Source organism: Oratosquilla oratoria, chromosome 3 (assembly GCF_046742065.1).
Source record: "Oratosquilla oratoria isolate Oo_2021 chromosome 3, ASM4674206v1, whole genome shotgun sequence".
Lineage (NCBI taxonomy): Eukaryota > Metazoa > Arthropoda > Malacostraca > Stomatopoda > Squillidae > Oratosquilla > Oratosquilla oratoria.
In genome coordinates this window covers 39,516,129-39,537,151 of record NC_134779.1, presented here as the reverse complement: position 1 = coordinate 39,537,151, position 21,023 = coordinate 39,516,129, and the positions used below count along the sequence as shown (strand labels likewise).

At 39.5% G+C, this 21,023-nt stretch overlaps 1 protein-coding gene across 1 annotated transcript in view; it reads left to right on the top strand.

The window, feature by feature from the left end:
- The first annotated feature begins 6,065 nt into the window (after window positions 1-6,065).
- The window catches only part of LOC143021881 (serine/threonine-protein kinase NLK2-like), a 202,293-nt gene continuing 187,335 nt past the window's right edge, over window positions 6,066-21,023 (top strand). Inside the window, 1 exon segment of the mRNA XM_076179680.1 lies at window positions 6,066-7,102. Coding sequence (XP_076035795.1) covers window positions 6,654-7,102 — 449 coding nt within the window. The 5' untranslated portion in view covers window positions 6,066-6,653.

Here is a 21,023-nt window from a genome sequence, read left to right as displayed (position 1 = left end):
GTTTTGTGTGAGTGTCTTAGTTTTGTTTCTTGTAAAATCGCAAAGTGTATGTTGTGTTGTTTAAGAAAGTGTTCAAGTTCATGTTTTTTTGTGTTAATACCGTCAATGTTGTGTTGTAATATGTTGATGTGTGTTTTGTATGTTGCCGTTTGGGGTTGAGGTTGGGGTGGTAGTGGGGAAGGTGTAGGATCTGGGTCAGAGGGGGGGAAAGGAGACCAGTTGTCCTAGGGGAGCAGTTTTGGGGACCAGTTGTCCTACAATCGGTGGGGACATGCAGCCCACTGGGAGATCATAGCTAGGCTGGCTGTCCAAAGAAGTGTTATAAAGAAAAAATTATATTTTGTGAAAGAAAAATTTATAAATGTGTCACTTTTCCCAGTGATAATAATAAAAAATAAAGATATTTCAGTTCTTATTATATTTTGTTTATCTATCTATTTGTATTCTATTTATATATATTTATTTACTTATACTATTATATCTTACATATCTATTCAATTTTTGTATTGTGTTTTATCATAGAGTTTATATTTTTTTATTATTCTTTTGTTTTTATCTTATTTTATTTATATTTATTGATTTATTTATTTATTATTATTTCTTTAAGAACCGGGCATTGTCTATGACTTAGCCAGTACGAAAAGTTCCTCTCACGGCTGCTGATTCCCTCCTGACGAGGAGGACAGAATCAACTCCTGACGCGAGGATCTCTTCTCCTGCGGGCGAAGTGCGTCCTCCTCCCACGAAGTCTAACGGTGATATTAAAAAAAAAAAAAAAAAAAAAATCCTTATATAAATCTTATATAAATCCTTGGAAACGAAAGATTTATACAAATATATTTTTAAGAATACCACCGTAAGATTCTTACGGTGGTACAGTATTCTTTAAAAAATCTTATATAAGGAAAGATTTATTTAAGAATACCACCGTAAGATTAATATGGTGGTAGTCTTAAAAAAATCCTTATTTAATCGTTCCCTTCCAAGGATTTATATAAGATCTATGTAAGGATTTTTTTAAGAATACCACCGTAAGTTCCTCCGACTGACGAAGAAACCTCTTTTCGAAGTTGTGCCCACCTCTTGACGAAGTAACAGGTTCTCTTTGATGGCGAGAACGCCTTCTTCTGCCGAAGAAAGGCGGGGTAGGTCTCCTGTAGGCGAGGACAGGGTATCCTCCATGGGGGAGATGGGGGGGGGGGCTTCTTCTAGGAGGCTCCCCCTCCAGCTCAAGGAATGCCACTCCTTTCCGCTCCTGCCGCTGTTTCCTCTACTCTCCTTCAGGTGCGCTTACAGGAATCCCGTCTCTCTCCCCACCAGAGAGGATTTCCTGCGTATCTCCCCCCTCCCCCTCACGCAAGAATTCGGCCTAAACTTCTTGGCTCCTCCCCCTTGACACACAACCCCTTCCTCCACCCACCCACCCATACACGTCTTCTCTCTCTCTCCTATAGGCGAAGCGCGTCTCCTCTCGTTTTCCAAAGGACCGTGGTCTACACACATGAACAAATGTCGAGCCAATTTTAACATTTTAACTTGCATCTTTCTGCCCCAGTATTTCCTCTGTCATCCCTACACTTTCTCTTCTATTTACCTGAATTAACTAATTTCGTTCATTAGTTTAGTTCATCTTCTGGAGTAACAAACATATAGACCAATATTTCTCTTCTTGGACGCTGAATCTGAACCTGATTTGCACAAATGCGAAAGGTTGGGTGACATTGATAACCCGAGCGTGACCTGGGTTACATGTGACCTATTATGTGTCGTGGTCACACGTATGGGGCTTGGATGGCGTCATGACCTTTACCTGCGCAGAGTGAGATGCGCATGAGTTCGCTGACAGGGAGACATTTACGCTCGACCTTGGGTTTGTTTTATTCTGTTTTATTCATTCATTAATTTGTTTACTACTTATTCGTTCAATTATTCAGATGTATATTTATTCATTCGTTTATTAATTTGCTTATTTATTCATTGATCTATGTATGTATTTATTTTTGAATAATGTACATTTCTTTATTATCTTAACGAAACATCTAAAAACCACAGTGTAGGACATTTGATCTTATGTTAACATCAACCTGAATTTTTAGTTATGTGGAAAGTGGCTGGCTCCCTAAATTCATGGTAAAATAATTTGTATAATTTCTTTCATTTTGATCAAATATGCTTAAGCTTCCTCTACCTTTGGCATCGTTATTCACAAGGCCCTCACATGAGGGGGGGGGGGGAGGTTGCATAAAGAAGGTCAAAGAAACCCTGAATATCTTACCGTAATATACGAATTTTGCGTTAGAGTCAACAGAATATTAAGTATTTTTCCCCTTATCCATTCTGCAATAGGGACATTAAATATTAAATATTCTAAAATATGTTTAATTATTTTGCAAGTCAATAGCTATAATAGGCAGTAAGGAATGGTGGGAATGGGAAATGGTGATGGAGGAAGGTAGGGGGCATCAATGAGAACTGCCCCGGGGCGGTGCACTTAGGCATGTAAGGTTACTGGTTATTCATTCGTTCAGTATTATATTTCCCTTGGCATCTTCTCTTGATCACCATTGCGGTTATCATCGAGTATTTTCTTTTATATACTCAAACTGGCGTAATCGGAAGCGTGCTGGTCTCACACTCGCCAAGTTGGGTTCGAATCCCGCACCTCTGATTCCCATCAATGACTGTTACCTGACCCAACAGTCCTCCAAGCGCAAAGGTGGCGGCTTCGGTCGCAGCTACTCGGCGCCTTTTGGTTCTTCACCTTCTTCCCTTTCTCTCCTTATAAGGGGGCGGGGGTTGAAGCAAAGCACATACCCACATAAACAAAAGAAGCACATTCATTCATCCTTCCCATGTCAGCATCCTGGGGATGAAGGGTCGCCCCTGTATTCCGCCGCACTGCAGTAAGACACAGCTCTTCCAACAGCCGAAGCTGATTTACCAACCAATCGCTTCACCGTATGTTGACACATTCTTCTCACCTACTTAAAATGAATTATGAAATGGATAATAAAGACAACCTTTTGGTCCTCATTCACTCATAAATTTTCATTATTCATTCTTACTTTTTACACTCTCTCTTCCTTGCTCAACAGGCATTCCGCATGCTTCCTACTCATTCTCGGTCTTCCTTTGATACTTCCTCCTTCCACATCTGCTTTCTACACTCTAAGCCCAGAGCCCTTACATGCCTACGTGCTCAGTGATGCACCCCCCCCCTCATCACCACTCCCCACCTCCACTATTCCTTACTGCCTATTATAGCTATTGGCTTGCGAAATAATTAAACATATTTTAAACATTTTATTCAATGTCCCTCTTGCAGAAAGGACAAATGAGATATATTTCATATTCTGTTGATTCAAACGCAAAAATCGTAAATTGCAGTAAAATATTTAGGGCTCCTTTGACCATTTTTATTATAATTATTTTGTCAGCCTTGTGGGCGGCATGTCTAGGCTAGAATTGCCGCCCCCCTAAATGTGCCGATGCAAGGCATATGCATCCCCCCCACCTCCCCAATGAGAGGTCCCTATCCAAGCCACCTCAGGATTATCTTCTACCCTACCAAACAACTCTCTTTCCACACCTGGGTCCTGTCTCACCTCTGTATTTTTCACCCTAACTGTTCATGTAGTATCAATCATATTTCCCATTTCTGTCATCTCAAAAATATTACTTCTTTTCCTTTCCACCTTCTAGGTATACCAAGTCTCGCTTACAGCACCGTGGGTACAATCCCTTCATTCACTTTTCTATTTGAATTCATTCTCAAGACATATTTTTCATAACACTTTATCCTCCACCCTAACAATGACTCGACGTCCAAACCTCCATTCACTGCCATATGTGACCCCAAATGCTTAAACTTCTCCACTTTCTCAAACATCCCACATTCAACCCACCATCACCGTCACTCCGTATACATCTCAAATTTAGACAAATTTAGGTTTAAGAAGGAAATGAGAATGGACAAGTTTACCAACAGAATGGTTAACGAACGGAATAGAGTTGGTAACCATATAGCGAGCATTGAAACAATTGGTTGATTTAAGAGAAGATAACATCTTTATGGATAGGAATGAAATGTGGTAAGGGACATGGAACTGCCTAGTGTAGGCCTTATGGTCTCCTGCAATCTCCTCCATTCTTATGTTCGTCACTTTACTTTTACCCGTAACTCTCACATGCCCTTTCAAATTCAAGTCACGAATTGATTCACTTTTCTCAGTCAGTCCCAACGGCTGCGTCATCCGCAAATAACGATTGGTCCACTTCCCAGACCTTCTGATATTTACTTACCTGTCTTTCAAATTTCAGTTTTCACACAATATACTTACATACAATAGGGCTAATGTTTTCTTTTTCGTTCATATTAATTTTCCTGGTCACTTATCTTTGTTTCGCTTATTTTGACGTCTTCATGGTTTACTTAATTGGTTTAAATGGTTCAGTAGATTACTTCAATCTACTGAGCAAATAAGGAGTATCCACCGCCATGACTCCTCTACTTTGATTAGAGAGTTCTGTCCCAGTGGGAGTCCTTGAGTATCTTCCAACTGGGCCAAAAATTCACCCAGCTTGATTTTTAAAGGTTTCTGCGTTACAGTTTGTCATATCTGTGATGTATCTTAGAACACAATTGAATAGTCTCACTGTTCTCCACCTTACTACGTCACTGTTACCAAGAATGATTCGAATCATGAAAAAATAGAAGAAACATGTCAAGTGTTCCTGTTTTATACTCTCTTCGTAAATTCTTGAGATTTGTCATTTATTCATTTACAATTCAATTTCCTTCTGTGAATTTTCGTAACCTTTGGTACATTCGAATTATCTTTTCTAAAACATTTCCTGCTCGTATCTTAATATCCGTGAATTCCCTCTCTGTGATTTCTTGTGATGTATTACTCACCAACTCGTCACTCAATTCCCTTCCCTTGTGTTTTTCCCATTACGCAGTAAACATCTCTTGTCGTTACTTCGTACGTCTTTACTCGTTTTATTCATTCTCTTTCTTCCATCGCTTCCTCGTCGTCATTTTTATTTCTTCCCTTTTTCGTGTTTCTCGGCATTTTGTTGGCCATAAATTTTATGTCGATTTCTCGTTATTTAAGACCTCCTTCACGTTTGGTTTATCGATAACTATATACTCAAGGATTGCTGACTTGTGCTTGCCGTCAAAACCATCTAGAGATGCAATCCCAAGGACTGACGCTTGCCCCAAATATCCTCTGCATTTCAAGTGTGCACCCATCGTATTAGATAAGAACTGACATCTAGCAACTGCTTTCCTGTTTGTGTAGTCCGTTAACATAGACACACAATAATACAACACGGTGAAATGTTTAACTTTCCTTCCCGAAATCTATGGGAGTGCCCAAGGATCGTTGCCAGCTCTTGCGGGGTTGCGGGTTTGTTGTCCTTGAAACTCGAAATAACAATTATTATAACCATAATTTACCGTTTATCCCGATTGGATAACTATCAATTCTATTTTGGCTAAAGTTAAGAAAGTTTTATTCACTCTTAAACCAGTTTCAATAACATTTTTCCCCTAGCAGACTAAGAGGATTAAATTAAACGCACTGGTAAATGTAATAAGCATCACGTATCTTCCTCGTCTGATTCCTATCAATGTAGTTGTTTATCTACACCAAGCATTAAAACACAACACATACTAACAGGTTTGTATTGGTTACGTTGCAGTTGTACATGAATGTCTATGGTTAATCTAAACGCCAAACCTGAACTTCATTTTGGAATCCATTAAAGAAGTTACGATTTATATACAGAGAATTGTTCTTTGGAATATGCGAAACTCGACTCTATGTTCTTCATTCACCACTGTGTTTTGTTCTGAGAGCGCAGCGAGAGATATCGGTGTCATTTATATACATTTATAAATAGCTTTGGATCATACTATAGAAACCAGACGACTTGTGATATATGAAATATAGCGTAATTATTGTAGAATATGCAAAAAGTTAATGATATATAGTGTACGATATGTTGGGCCAACATTCTGGCATCGTCGAAACTGTGAAGCTTGGGGTGGAGGAAGAGAGGCCTTCAGTGAGTGAGAGCCACGTGGGGGAATGATTAACGCTCTCCTTTCTGGGTGACAAAGGGAGTGTTTGTATTTTCCCCGGGAGGGAGCCCTTGTCTGGTAGACGTCCAATAAGTGGCGGAAGTAGATGTGATAAAAGTGTGAACCGTTTGAAAGGTGTACCAGTGGCTCCAAGGGAAGATGGGTTAATCCCAGTTGTAGTGGCGTCAAGGCTATAGTGAAAGCAGCATTGGGAAAGCGAGTTCGAGAAGTACTGCCATTACTAATCCCTAGATAAGTGCAATAATTTATGATAATGAAGAACACCTAGGATTGAAGTAGTGTGTGCACCAGCGCTCGCGAAGAAAAAAGTGAAGTCCTATTTCATTATTAAAGTTGTGTTCGTGATAGGCTGATTGTTACCAGGTGTTTCTAAGTTGCGCTCTACCCAGCGTATCACATCTACACACACACACCGGAGCCCCATCCACGGCATCAGCCTGTAACTGGCTCTCGCTGCCAGTTCATCTCTTTGTACATCGGGTCTGTTTCTTCGCTTGTAAATTGAGATCACATCCACCTCCTTCAGTATTGTCATTCACCCATGGCATTGGTGGGAACCAGGGCTTCGACGGGTGGTGGGGGCACAGCCGTCCGTCAGCACATGGCGGGTGTGGGTGAGAGGGGCAGCATGGGCGTGGGGGAGCGAGGTGTGGGCGGCGTGAACATGGCTGCAGCAGTAGCAGCCGCTGCGGGGCACCACAACGCGATTCTAGCTGCAGCCCAGCCTAGCTACTACCCAGGCATGGAACACGTGTCCAGGGGCGGTGCGGTCGGCGGTGCGGTCGGCAGCAGCGGCGGGGCTGGGGGCATACACCCCAACCAACACCAGCAGCAGCCCCCTGCTGCACACCAGCCTCCAGCAGCTCACCAGCCACCGACAGCTACAGCCTCAGCTCCCCATACAACCTCCTCGCACCAGCAGTCCTCACAACCTGCCCACGAGGTCCAACCCGACAGACCTATCGGATACGGAGCCTTCGGAGTAGTATGGTAAGTACGCGTCAAGATTTCATAGTAATTTGATATGGCATTATCGCCGTGTTTATCACGGCAGGGCTGGACGTATGTGTTAATCGGGCGAAGATATCGCCGACTCGAATTACACAGTCCTAATTTGCTAGACTTGGTTTAAACTCGGAAAGTGACGTCGATGTCTTGTCATATTAAAATTCACCCGACTACTGTTTCATACCCTCGCCCCTCCCGTGACAAACACGGCCATACCGTAAGCTTTTATTACTAAGAAAAGTGAAATCTACTCGACCCGTCACTTCCATGAACAGACCAACTCACGTAGCTCCTACCTTTCTTCCAACGTCCCTCGCAGGAGTAGGGGTGGGTGGGTGGGTAAAGGGGGGAGGTGGGGAGAGACGCGGTCAGACAATGCGAAGTCTGTGAAACAGCTGTTGATTGGAATGGATAGTCTTTGAATAAATGGTCGCGTTGCCAAAACGTATCCTAGTCAGAGGGTTAGCAATCTGTAATATATTTCAGCTTAGTGGGTTCTCTTATCATGCTCTGTATTACTTTTGTTTCTTACGTGAGCCGTATGTTTGTCGGAAGCGTTGATGTTAAAGTGCAATCGTTCTGACAAGTGCATTTGTCTTACAAACCTTGGCATTGGCCTAGCCGGGGCAAAATGCAGGTCAGATCAGCTTGCCAAGCGGACCTGGCTTCTCTGTGAGCCAGTTTACTCGAATATTGCAAACATTTGAGTAAGGACTTAGTTTTGTAAGCTTTGTCATGTTACGCAATGAGTTAAAATATTTCGCAAAAACATCTTGTTTGTGACCTTAAACTCTTGAAAAATAAAAACTTAAGATGTGAATATTTGTTGAATTAGTTAATTTTGGGTTGTATGTCACATTGCCTGTGAAAAGGAAGCACAATTTGTATTACAATATATTTTCAAGTTTGTATGTTTATTTATTGCATTTTCTTTACGGGATAAGCATTACAGTCTCCGATAATAAAAAATAAATATTCTCTGTATATAGTGTGTATAATGTTGTATTTGTTTAATTTATATTTACCGCAAATGCATAGATGGGTGCAGGAATTCTGCAACCGATAATATAGTGTTGTACACTGACAAAGTGGACATATTTCTAGTTGGTTTGATCGAATCATGATAACGCCTAATCTGAGTAATTTTTTTCTCGTTGAATTCATTACGAAAGCTACAATGATGTCTGTAAACGGAATATTTTATTTCTGCTCATTTTCACCATTATTTGGGGTTAATGTTCAGGTTTGGGGACATCGGAGAGAAATTTATAAAAGTGCTGTAATTGCCTTTGTCTAACCTTGAATTAATGTAGAATTTTGTTAAGTTTGGTGGGCGCCATTGTAGCTGAAGTGAATACAGTAAGTGAGGATAGTTCTTACGTAGTAGGCTCAGCTTAAAGTAATCTCTATTTCACGTATTGCATATGTCTCGATTGGTCGATATGTGTCTAAAATTCTTGTACAATAATATCAATGACAAATGATACGTGGATGTAGGTTATACGGTAGGCGTTGTCAGGATTGAAATTATCAATTGAGTAAGGTAGTGATGCTTGGCTGTCAGACGCCATTGCGTGTTTTCTCCTCAATTTGTTTAAGTGGCAGAGACTGATCTGCGAGTTTCCATCTGATTTTGATTGTAGAGGATGTTCACCAGTATGCAGCAGTTTCTTATCCCCCTCCCTCCCTCCATCTCCTCCCGTTTTAGCCAAGGGACCCGTTTATCATGTAGAAATTAAATTATTTATTTAGAATATTAATTCTTATGCAAGTATGGTTCAGGCGATAGGGGTGTTCTACTGCGGCATTATTCCTTATGTAGTATGTTTTTGAAAACAAATATTTGGTTTTGTGTTGTCTCAACATTATTTGCATGGTTATGTCTTTAGTCTTGTTTATTCATTTTAAGGGCAGTTTCTGGTATTGTTAGCTATGCTTTCTGGTCCAAAACAAACGTTTTGTCATTTGCACATGTTTCTTTTGCATTGTATCTGTGTGTGTGTGTGTGTATTCACCTCGGATCTGCTGCAGTCTCTGTCGAGACAGCCAGACACCACCCTACGGCAGTGAGCTCAGAGCTCCTTATTAGCCGATCTCTGGGTAGGTCTGAGACCACTCACACACCACACACCGGGACAGCAAGGTCACAACTCCTTGACTAACGTCCCGTACCTACTCACTGCTAGGTGAACAGGGGCTACACGTGTGTGAGTGAGTGTGAGAGAGAGAGAGCGTGGAACAGTTCGTGGGTCAGTGGCAAATGCTAATTCGAGCTCTTCACTCGCATTTTTTTTTTAAACAAAGTTCGAAAAGTCCAGCAGGTTTTGGGGGGTGGGGGACGGCGTTGTGCCAGTGTGTATGTCGCTCACCCAATATCAGGAGGAGCACCACTCAAATTAACGATCTACATCAAGGATATTGTTTCTTGAACATTTCCAAAACCATTCCTCATGTGAGGTTGGCCGCGCTTCGTGTGTTTGTGTGGTGGCAATAGCTAGTCAAGAGTATTCTTGAACGTTATTCGGAGCCTGACACCAAATACAATTGACAGGCAACTATGGTCTCTGTATCCTGCGCACAAATCCGATTGTTTGTATAACGTGATTTCCAGGGTTTAAGCATTGGTTTTAGAATAGGACTGAGGCGTGTCAGTGGTTCGCCATGATTTCGGGCGGTAGAGATGTCTGAGGGAAAACCTGTGTGTGGGGGGGGTGTTCCATTGACGACACGCAAGACCTGTCTCTCAGTCTGCTGCACCCTAGCTCCTAGCTGGTTTCGGCAAAATATCGTGTTGCAATATGTAGACCACGAGGGAAAAAGAGGTCGCTGTAAAGGTTGCCTGTCTTGTACTATATAGTACGTGGAAGGTTGGGATTCGGGTGGGGGTGGGGGCGGGGTTGTACGCTGGTAGGCGCGAAGTCGTAGCTAAAGCCACCACCTGTGCCCGTTGTTCTTGACCATTCGAGGCAAGTGACAAGCACTGGTGGTCCTTAGGGATTGAGTCTGAGATGTAGCCTGCAAACTATTGTTTTGATTATTCGGTTCCCAGTCTGGGGAGATGAAGCCAACCTTCCAAGATATAACTTGTAGAGAAGTGACAGAAAAGGCAAAACTGAAATTCGAGATGGGGGACATAATACGATTCTCAGCAACAGGATATTGCAAGCCTATCGTTAATACTATTATCAAATTCTGTGGAAAGTACTGGGTTCAAAGAATAAACTGAAACACGTTAACCACATTTTTGGTGAATGTGGTTAAACTTTCATGCGTAACGATTTAGGCCGATTGGTTTAGGCTTATATCAGGGTCGAGAGAAGTTATCGACATTGACTCTGGAGTGCATGGTTGATCAAGGCAATATAGCTACCATGCTTATTCGAGACTAATCCTGTTCACAAAAGTTTGAGAAGATTGTTGGAACCAAAAGTAATTGTTCAGTTTCCTCCAGGAGCTCGAACGTCGCCTTTGCAACTTTTCTTTGTCGAAGTGTGAGTTCGGTCAGCCCATGACTAAGCGGGTTTTTGATTCATTGGACGGGTCTTGTTTTTCGGTCGTCGTGAACTTACGAAGTCCACAGCTGAACAAGGTCTCGCCTAGCTTCATTATTCACAATAAACTTGCATACCTAGGTGCGATATATTTCTCAGTGCCGGTAAAGCATACAGTTGGGCCAAACACTCTTTGAATATGTTGATTAATCATTATCCAGATATTCGTTCCTAGCAGTCTACTTTCTGTGCACATGGCACACAACTCAGCCCTTTACCCTGTACTTTTCTGTTCTGATGTATATTGAACAAGGGCTGGCGTGCCAGCAAGATGTGGGCTATCCCTGTATATCCAAAGCTTATCTCCCTCGAGCAGTATGCTGGTCTAGAACGGGGTAGCCAACCAGGTGAGCATTTCTGAAACGAATTCATTCGCCACAAATTTAATAGACACATAAATTAAATGTAACGGGTCAAGTTCCTTCTTCAAGTCCAAGATCGGCTTGATAGGTTGGAAGTGATGCTAAGATAAAATATGTAAAAAATATATCTGGTTTAGCCAAAATAGTGGAGGAATTCTCACACAACACCCGTACACGCTCGCTCGCATTTGTTATGCTTTGTCAGTTGTATACATTTTTCACCCGAAGTGTAAGTCTTCCCCTTACTCCATGACGCCCGTGAAAAAAAAGTGGAAGGGTCCAATTTGGACATCCTCCAGACTGAAATTTGTTGTTTATTTCTGGTCATTGTAACCCTGTTGAACGCTACCAATTGATCAAGCTGCCTCTTCGATCCTCTCCAGTTGTGGTATCTGATACCTCATGCGCCACTTTCCATGCTCCGCGCCGCTGTGAGGTCCGTGTTTACCCCAATTCCTCTTGTACCCAAACCTATCACTGTATATGCTCTCTTTTCCTTTCTCTCTCAGAATCTTACTCTTATACTGTCCCGTGGTCTTCTATGTTTGCTTCTCTACTTTTTAACTTTTGCGCCATCCCTCCACTTTGTGTATCCCATACAGTGGCGTTCCTTAAGCTGAATGAAACTGTGGTACATGTAGTGTGATAAACTGCAAGTCTTCAGAGAATCTGCCATAACGAACGCTCACTCTACATTTCATCAAACTGAACAAATTTCTTGGTACTTTTAGGGTAAAATGACGTAGGACGGAATTTGTGGAGTGTTCCAAGGTTTTTAAAAAGTATGGCCTCAAAGTGGGTTCCTTTAGATTTGCTTTAAAATACTTCGTTATTCTAAATTCATTATGTTCTTCACAATGATCATGCTAATTATTGGTTTATAATTTTCAGATTATATAATTTTCACTATGTGGTGTATAGGAAATATATGTATAGATTTGGTTCAGTAGTGATTAAATCTTTGGTCAGTTTTGATAAATGGAGTACAGTAGTTTCATCGTACTTTCTCTGTTTCCACCGTTTTGATAGGAAGGGGTTGGGGGTGGAGAGGCGAGTCGAGAGCAGTGGTATTCACTGAGAAGAAGAAATTGTTGCAGCAGTTTTCACTTGGGAGGGGAAAGTTATCCGAGGGAAAAAAAAGTTGTCCCGTTAAGAGCACGAGCTGTCTCGCGTCATCGATTGACGCCGGTCCCTGGCGCGTCAGCACCCGGTCGCATGTAAGCACTTAATCCGTGGTACCATAGCTTAGGTATGTTCCTCTTGTATGGGGCTAGGACGGGGTGTTCGTACGATCTAGGTTTTTCCATTAATAGGTAGGCCCTCAATTGTAACGTTATAAATTGGTAGATAACATAGGTAGTTAGCGGGTGTTGTTGAGAGGTGGTGTTAGAATGAGCTAGATATTTCCATGTAAAGGTCGCTTTTCAGCTGAATGAAATAGTGAACCACATTAAGAATGTTTTTTGAAATTTCAGAAGTTGATAGCATATCTGGAATTTAGGTATGTGGTGAATAGTGAACTTACATTTCCAATTATTGTTTGCAATTTGTTTACCAGTGCAAGTTGCCATTTGAATTTTGAAGTGGAATATAGGCAAACACAATTGTTTATGGATGTGAGTTTATTAAATGTTTGTAAGAAAATGTAATCATCCTTTTACTACATTTACTTGATGTGAACTTTGTTGTATCAATAGAGCAACCTGAATCATGGAATAGGTTGGAATAGAATATACAAGGAATAATAAAAAAACAAACAGTATTTGGTGTTTGTGGGAAAAGAAGATAATCATGCTGAAATGTGGTAATTGCAGATGGAGGGACAAGATAGAAAAATGCCACTTACGTAAATTAAATTTAAAAAAATTACAGACATGAACATTGGTTTTTAAGTTTGTTTTTTGGTCAGTTTTGTGAATTTGTTCATACATTTTATACTGAAGGACTTCAAAGGATTTGTTCATCCATAATGTCATTAATCACTTGAAACTGTTAAATAACAGGCAAGGAAAACAAATCCAAATATACACAAGTTTCCTTGATAAGATTGAGACCATGTTAGAAAAATTAGACATTAAATAATAAATTAAAATTAAACAAAAAGCTATACCGAAATCAGGGCGTTCTTTGAGATAGACATTGAAGCACATTTGACAAATGAGTACAAGAGATAGACATTGAAGCACATTTGACAAATGAGTACAATTAAGAAAAAATATCCTCTTGTGAAGTTGTAGACTTTCCAATCTACCATAAGCCAGACAACATTGGAAGTAAATAATTTTTGCTTTAAATCAAGCTACACACCAAAACTACAAAAAAGTAACATTAGAATAAAAACAGATACTAACCCACCTTTCAGTAGCAAGTGTCTGAGAGAGGACCAGTGGCCTAATGTCAGATCTCCAAATGTGAAAAGGTGGAGCAAATGCAGACTGAGTTGAACAAGAAATCTTTGACCTAATCCAGTGATCGCCTGTCCCTTGTGGCTGTACTTTTAGATGGAGATGAGGGTGTTGATAGGTTTTGAAGATATGTGGCAGGAAGATTTTTTTTCAAACATGTCTTGTAGTACCATTACCTGTAGGTATCTTTGTTTGGCCCCATGAGATGAAAAGCTGTGCAGGATAGCCAGTGAGTTTGTAAGAAAACTGTAAAATAGACAAAAGGTTATTTAACTCCTTCCCTGCCATTCACACAAGAGAATAGATTTACTTGGCATTATGCCAGAATAAAATTAACATCTTATAGAAAAGCTTGATTGAAGTGGGCTTAACCACTTTGTCACATTTAGAATGAAATCTGCATTGGATAAAGTGAAAGAAATACTTCAATTGTCCCAGATGCAACCATCATACCAAAGACAACACTATTCTATGTTGACCCACTCTCACCCTACCCAGAGTGCAACACATAATTTCTTCTTTGGGTGATTTGTGGGCCAAGTTGGTGGCTCCTAGCAGTTGCCAGGAGGCTGTGGGTGTGCAAGATAGATCTGGGACAACAGATGGAAAGATTATGTTGTATTGGGAATTCTCATTTAAACATAGCTGAAGAGTGTAGTCTATTTATTGTGGGCAACTGCTAATACATTTTTTCTCAGTATTCATTGAAGTGTGTTTTCTTATGTTGTGTCTTCCTGAATGATGTATTGATTATTGGGCATTTGTTTCCATGTCTCCTTGTTTTGAATTCCTCTCAAGTTATTACTTATTTTGTCCTAATGCTTATATTTTGTCTGTCCTCCAGTTTCATGTATATCTTGTTACTTGTTCCTGTAGGGAGGGTTTCAATAAGCTAAACAGTTTAAAATTGTCTAAAGAATGATTGGAGAAATGAAATAAATCAAACCTTTGTGTTTGGTTTTTGTAGATAATTAAAATGTCTTGACTTGATCATACAAATGGCAATATTAAACTTTATTTACAAACAGTGTGCTGATGCTCACAGTAAGGGTTCTATGAAAAATAGTATTGTCATTTTACTACATAAAGATAGAATGAGAAAGTTTGACAAGGTGATGCAATGTCACCCAAGCTATCAGCATGCCTGGAAGAAATTTTCAGAGTTGGCTTGGAAAAGGAAAGGTTTGAATATTATTGGGGGCCATTTTAGCCAGTAAGAAACAAAGCTAATATAAATGTGAAACAAGTGGTAGGAAGACCAGATAGAATTGTAGAGATGTAATAGAGAATTTTGTAGAAGTGATATGGTTGATTGATTAATTTGTAAAATCAGCACCATACTATCTAGGGTTAAACCAAAAACATAAGTTATTCTTGTCCAAATATGTGCCATACTGACTGCTGTGAGTTTTACAGTTACATGAAGATTATGTCCAACAAGTGCTGGCTAGTCTCAAATGAATTTTGTAAGTGCCATGCTTTAGTAGTATTCTATTTATTGGCTGTCCAAATAGCAAAGGTTATGTCCTTGTGTGCTGTGTTCAGATTTATAGAACTCACCATTGCAAAAACTTATATCAAGAGCTCCTTCTCCCTTAATAAGGGAGGCAGCCAGTCAAATCATACCCCCATTCCCATTCACCACCATTTTGTTTCCCACTCATATTTGCTCCTCATGGAGCAAAAACACTAACATAAAACATTTCACATGGTACCCATTGCAACAAGTTAGCCACTGCTAAAAAGGATTCTTCCAACCTCCCCAATGAGCCCAGTGACTATATCAACCTGTGTCATGTCACTCTTGCAAACTTGTCTCATCTCTGCCATTGTCTGATCTCCCTCTTCCACATTCCCCAACTCAGAGTCCAATCTATAATACACTTGTTCCATCTGCTATCCTTCCCTCAAGCTGCCTTTCATGTCCAGTTTCATTTATGGCACTACATCATCTCTACAATATTGTTCACTCCAAACTGCTTTCTCACTCAACTTGCCTTTTCCTTTTCCCTCTGTGTTATTTTGATTTAATTTTCATCATCCTTAGTTTTAGCATTTGACCTAAGTAATTATATTCTTCAACTACAGGATTTTAACCATTGATGTAATTGCTATATTTTTAATTTTTGAATTGGACATTGCTTGACTCTTCAAACCTACTTTGAAATTTTCCTTGTTGAAGTCACTCCGCATATCTTGGAAGTCTGCTGTTTCTGAAATGGCAATGTCATCGACAGATCTCAACTGATTAAGATGTTTCCCTTGGGTGTTCAGTCTTTTCCCTTCTCATCTTAATTTAGAAAATCCTAGTAAGTGTAGTTGTAATTACCTTGGGTAAAATTGTATCACTATGTATTAATCTTTTTATGCAGTTTAGTTACATCAGTAATTTTTGTAAATGTTCTGTATAACTGTTATACCAAGTTTATTTGCACTTTTTTGTAATACAGCAGCTAAATACAAATTTAATTGCATTCTGTTTTGTATTGATTAGTTGATTTGTTGTCTGGAGATAGTCTATAAATTAATTTCTCCTAAATACTGCCTGTTCTCATAGTTGGTTCTCTATAGTTTTACTTAGTTGTAGTAATCTTGGAAAATACTTTGTATATATTTGATAACCAATTGGTTGATTATTAGGATCATTCTGATCTGATTTCTTGTAAAGTAAAATCATAGTGTAGTATTGCACCATGATTAAGGAATGCTTTCCTTACATATACACTGAGTTTGGTATATACCGGTAGTTGAGCTTATGTAACTTCTGTTCCTTCATCTTTAATTTCTAAATTTATGCTGTCTCTCACGTTTCCCCCCCCCCTTTTTTTTTTCTTCTTCTCCTTCTTCTTCTCCTTCTCTTGTAACTTGTGTTATATTACCGATGTACTGATCAGGGTTGGGTCCAAGTAGACAACTGCCCAAGTCCAAGGGCCTAGCTGTTTTCAAGTACAAGTACAGTAATTTTGCTATATACTTAAGTCCAAATATATGGTATTATAATCAAGTACAAGTACTTTATGTGATAAAAAAAAATCCTGTCACAGATGCCCAAAGAATGAGTTACTAATTTTCATATATACACATTGATGAGTACTGTACACTGAAAAAATGGGATTCAAAATAGAAAAGGGGATGGGAATTTTTATCATAAAATTGCAAAACAAGAACATATGAATAACTTGAATAACTAATATTCCCTATGCTCTAAATGCAAAAGACTGTGTATTTCTCATATCAGTAATAAAACTAAATTTGATGCACAATACGTATGTAAATCGCATTAACACTTGTCCTTTGTTCTATGTTAATAATATATCTAGCAGTTTTATAACTAGAAATAACATAAGTGCATTTACCCAATAGTTTCATCACAAAGTTTGCTAGAATCTGTATACAGTATATTTTTGTATTAAGTACAATGTACTTGTTTTTACTTGAATGTACTTGGTATTTTTCAAGTAGTACTTTGGATGTAAGTACAAGTGCCATTGAATTTTTAAACTACAAGTACATTAAAATCTGTATTCAAGTCAGAGTACAAATACATAGGTGTACTTTGACCCAACCATGGTACTGACAAATATACTGGTTGAAATGTGGTATTTCACAAGAATACCTTAGTGAAATGATTGTACTCTTTTATACCATTTTGTCTTTGCATTCCATGCACTTCCCCATTTTCGTATTTCAAAGAAATCACCTAGTATCTCCCTAAAGCTAGTCTTCACTGTTCCTGTTTGAAACTTTTTTATTCTCCTCACAGTTCCCAGTTTCTTGTCCTCCTCCTTTGTATTTGATCATTTGTAACTTTGAAGTCTTTGTTTTTTCTAATGTATTTTTTGCATTTCCTATCTCCATATCGCCAACCCCGCCCCCTATCAAAGGAGGGGTGTCTCATGAAGGTTTAAATGATTTCACAAGAACCAGAATGAAATTTAAGTGATATCCGGATAAAAAAAATGAAGCACCCTTTAGTATGGGAGGGGCTGCTGGGACCGTATACAAAACTACAAATATCAATTTATCATATCTTGATCATCTTTCCCCTGCACAGTATTTTAATTCTGAAATAGTTTCCCCAGATCAGATGTTTTTCATCATTTCAATTTGTAGATTAAAAATCCCTTTGATTTTTTTTTTTTTTTTTTTTTTTGAATTGGAGAGTTCTGGGAAGATTTCACCGAATTGACATTTTTATGTTTCTCCCCAAACTTTACTCTTTACACAGATTCTATTGGGAATTTTTAATGTTCGGAATGAAAGGATACATTCAGAAAAGTCCCAGATTCTAGAATCACTTTCTGATATTCTAGACCATTTTCAAATTGCGTATTCGTTCCGAATACTGAATGTTTCCTACTTTTATTTCCCAGTAGAGAAAGTTGTCTGTATTTATCTCTTCTCATTGTATCCCCACCTTTCATAAACATGGGTTTATTCATTTGCATATGTGCCACCGAGGCGACTTAGGAAATTAAAACGGCTTCATTAGACCAGAAACAAAAAAAAGTATGAATGTGGAAGCCGAGTCCATCAGCAGCAGCGTTTCAATCCACTCAACGAATAGCAAATTTAATATCAGTATCGCAGACACTGCAGGGTTTGTTCAAACTCGCCGCGGAATATTGATTGGTATCCAGTACTGTTTGTAGTATGCACTGGTCATGCATGTTTATATTAACTATGTTCGGTATGTAGGAAGATCTCCGTGGTAGATAGTGTACTGATGCATGTTAGGATGACTTGAGATGCTGTGGATTTACATTAATACTTAACATGATCTTTCGAAATAGGAATCCGATTGGAGCACGAATAAAAAAAAAAGTAAAGTTGATATTCATAGAGAGTAGAGCCTTGTCCATGAACGAAACATAAAGCAGGTGGGGAGGCAGCATGACTTGGAAATCGCGCACCGTAGTACTAACGTTCCTATCAGAGTTTGGCCTTGGTTCACTTTTCGCCTGGCTCTGCGTCCATGTTTTGAGGTCGTTACGTGAATGCGAATCCGTGCTGGAGCAGGTAGCAGGCAGCAGAATCGCTCTCTCTCTCTCTCTCCTCTCTCTCTCTCTCTCTCTCTCTCTCTCTCTCTCTCTCTCTCTCTCTCTCTCTCTCTCTCTCTCTCTCTCTCCTCTCTCTCTCTCTCTCCTCTCTCTCTCTCTCTCTCTCTCTGTGTGTGTGTGTGAACGCGTGTTATATGCGCATTTCATGAGTTATGTTATCATTGCCATGCATCACGTGCTGGATTCATAATCTACAACGGTTTTACACACACTATCCATCTGCTCAAGGGGACAGAAACTTCCAGATCATAGAAAGTTTTATACATGTGTATATGTGTGTGTGTGTGTGTGAATGTTTTTGGGTGCCCCGACTTCAGGAAAATGAATTCCTCGCTGAATACTTTTCTTACCACAAGGGACCCTGGGTAGAGGACTCATAGCGTGTTGGCGCAATGCCAAAAAGGCAAGTGTTGAAAGGCGTGGATAGCTGGAGTTCCATTTACTGGGTGACAGGGTTTGGCCATCCCGAAACAACACAATATTTTTTCCCTGAGTGACCTATGGACCAGTCCGTTGCAGGTTACCTGGGGGCCGTGAATTTCTCGCAAGAGTTGGAGCAACGGGTTGATAGATTGAATCCCGTTGAAATCTATACCTAGAGAATCTTCAGTGACTTATTGCATCAGGTGAGGAAACACGTAGATGGTATTCTTGAATTATGTTCCAGGCGGCCTTGCTTCTCTCCTATTTGAAAGCAAATCCTTTCTGTGCGATAGCTTTAGCGTCTCCCCCCCCCACCATAGATGAACGAATGAATGAAATAATCAAAACTAGATAGATGAAATAAAACTTAGAATAAACATACATATTTTAAAAGGAGATGATCGTTTATCATAAGTTTTCCGTGTGAGAATGTTGCATCAGTAGAGTATCATACGCCGACTAAAATAACTTAACTAGAGCGTAATCTAGAAAAAGTAAAGATGGCTAAAGAGCTAAGTAGGTTGACATCTTCGTGTGTTGACATTTTTATGGCCAGTTAATTTCGCTTCGTGGGGGAACGAAATATTTACAGTACCCATTAACTACACACATGTATGTTCGTATCATGTTTTTAGTCGTACATTTGACCAGTGTGTTTACATTCATGTTATTCACCTGTTAAATGTAAAAAGTGTGGTGAATAAACGCAAATATTAATTTAGTTTTGAGCGAGCAGTTTGACAAGGGTTATGCGAGTGTTGTCTGCGTTGTGTTATGAAGAGGTCTGCCGTCATATTTTACTATTGTAATCCAATTGTGACTCATTGAGCCTTTGTGTTCAATCTGTGCTATCCATATATCACTCAGTGAAATATCTTGCATCTATATACAACACACGCATTAATCTATGGATGCAGGAGTCCTGATAATTTTACGTTTTCTTTGTGTTTTGGAGTTTTTTGCGTTGAGCACAAGAAACCCATGCCGAGGTCCGCCTGGGTATTTTTAGAACGTCGGTATATCTGTACATGTGCTGCGTACTGTAGTTGCACTTGATATATTTATGCAATTGAGGTAATTGTGTGAAACATAAGGAGAGTTTATAGCTTGCATACTACAGTACCTTAAATGTTTCATAGCACATGCAGCCTGTAAGTGAAAACTCGTTTTGACATTGTGGTGCATGTAGTGAACGCATTCCTGTATACCAATGTTACAAAATTACTTCAGAAACCAATGCTTTGGGTAATTATATATTATTCATATACCATGAAAACCACTCAAATAAATCATTCCAACTTATAACTTCTATTATAATCCAACACAAAGGCAAGAACTGGTTTGTCAATAGAATATCTAACGAATGGAATAGACTCGGGAACCATGTAGCTTTGCGTCATTCATTGACCATGAAAACCACTCACTTATTCAAACTTATAACTTCTTGTCTAGCCCAACAAATAGTCAAGAACTGGTTTACCAGTAGAATAGTTAACGAATGGAATAGAATTTAACCATGTAGTGAGCGCTGAAAATATTGGTTGTTTTAAGAGGTTAGACAACTTTGTGGATGGGGATAATAGGTGGTAATGGACAAGGAACTGCCTAGTGTAGGCCTCATATTCTTTTGCAGTCTCCTTCATTCTTATAATACAGTGAACGTTAGGAGAGAAACAAATAAGCTTGGCGGTAACGTCCATCGACTGTGTCTCGTCGAGTAGATAGACAGGGATATTCAAATTCAAGAAGTCGCCTACACGTTTTTGTGGATTTTGTACAAGTGGCCGCGCGACTTGAATACACAGCAGAAAGAAAACTACGCGCGTGCATTCAGGAGAAACCGACTTTGAGAACTGTCCCACTGAACTCCACCGGACTTTGTCACAGTAGCACCGAGCGAGTCTGTTTGAGTTTTCTCGTATTTAAAATTATTTAATTCGCAATTCGTTTTAGTTAGGTGTCTTCTTTTTCGTGTTCTGTGCTCTGTTCCAGTGCACGTGATGACTTATCGACTTAGTGTATCTTTTTTTAATTATATAATTTACTCTTTTCACTTACCAGTATCTTCATTTATATTTTGTCCTAATTCAGTACAGATTATG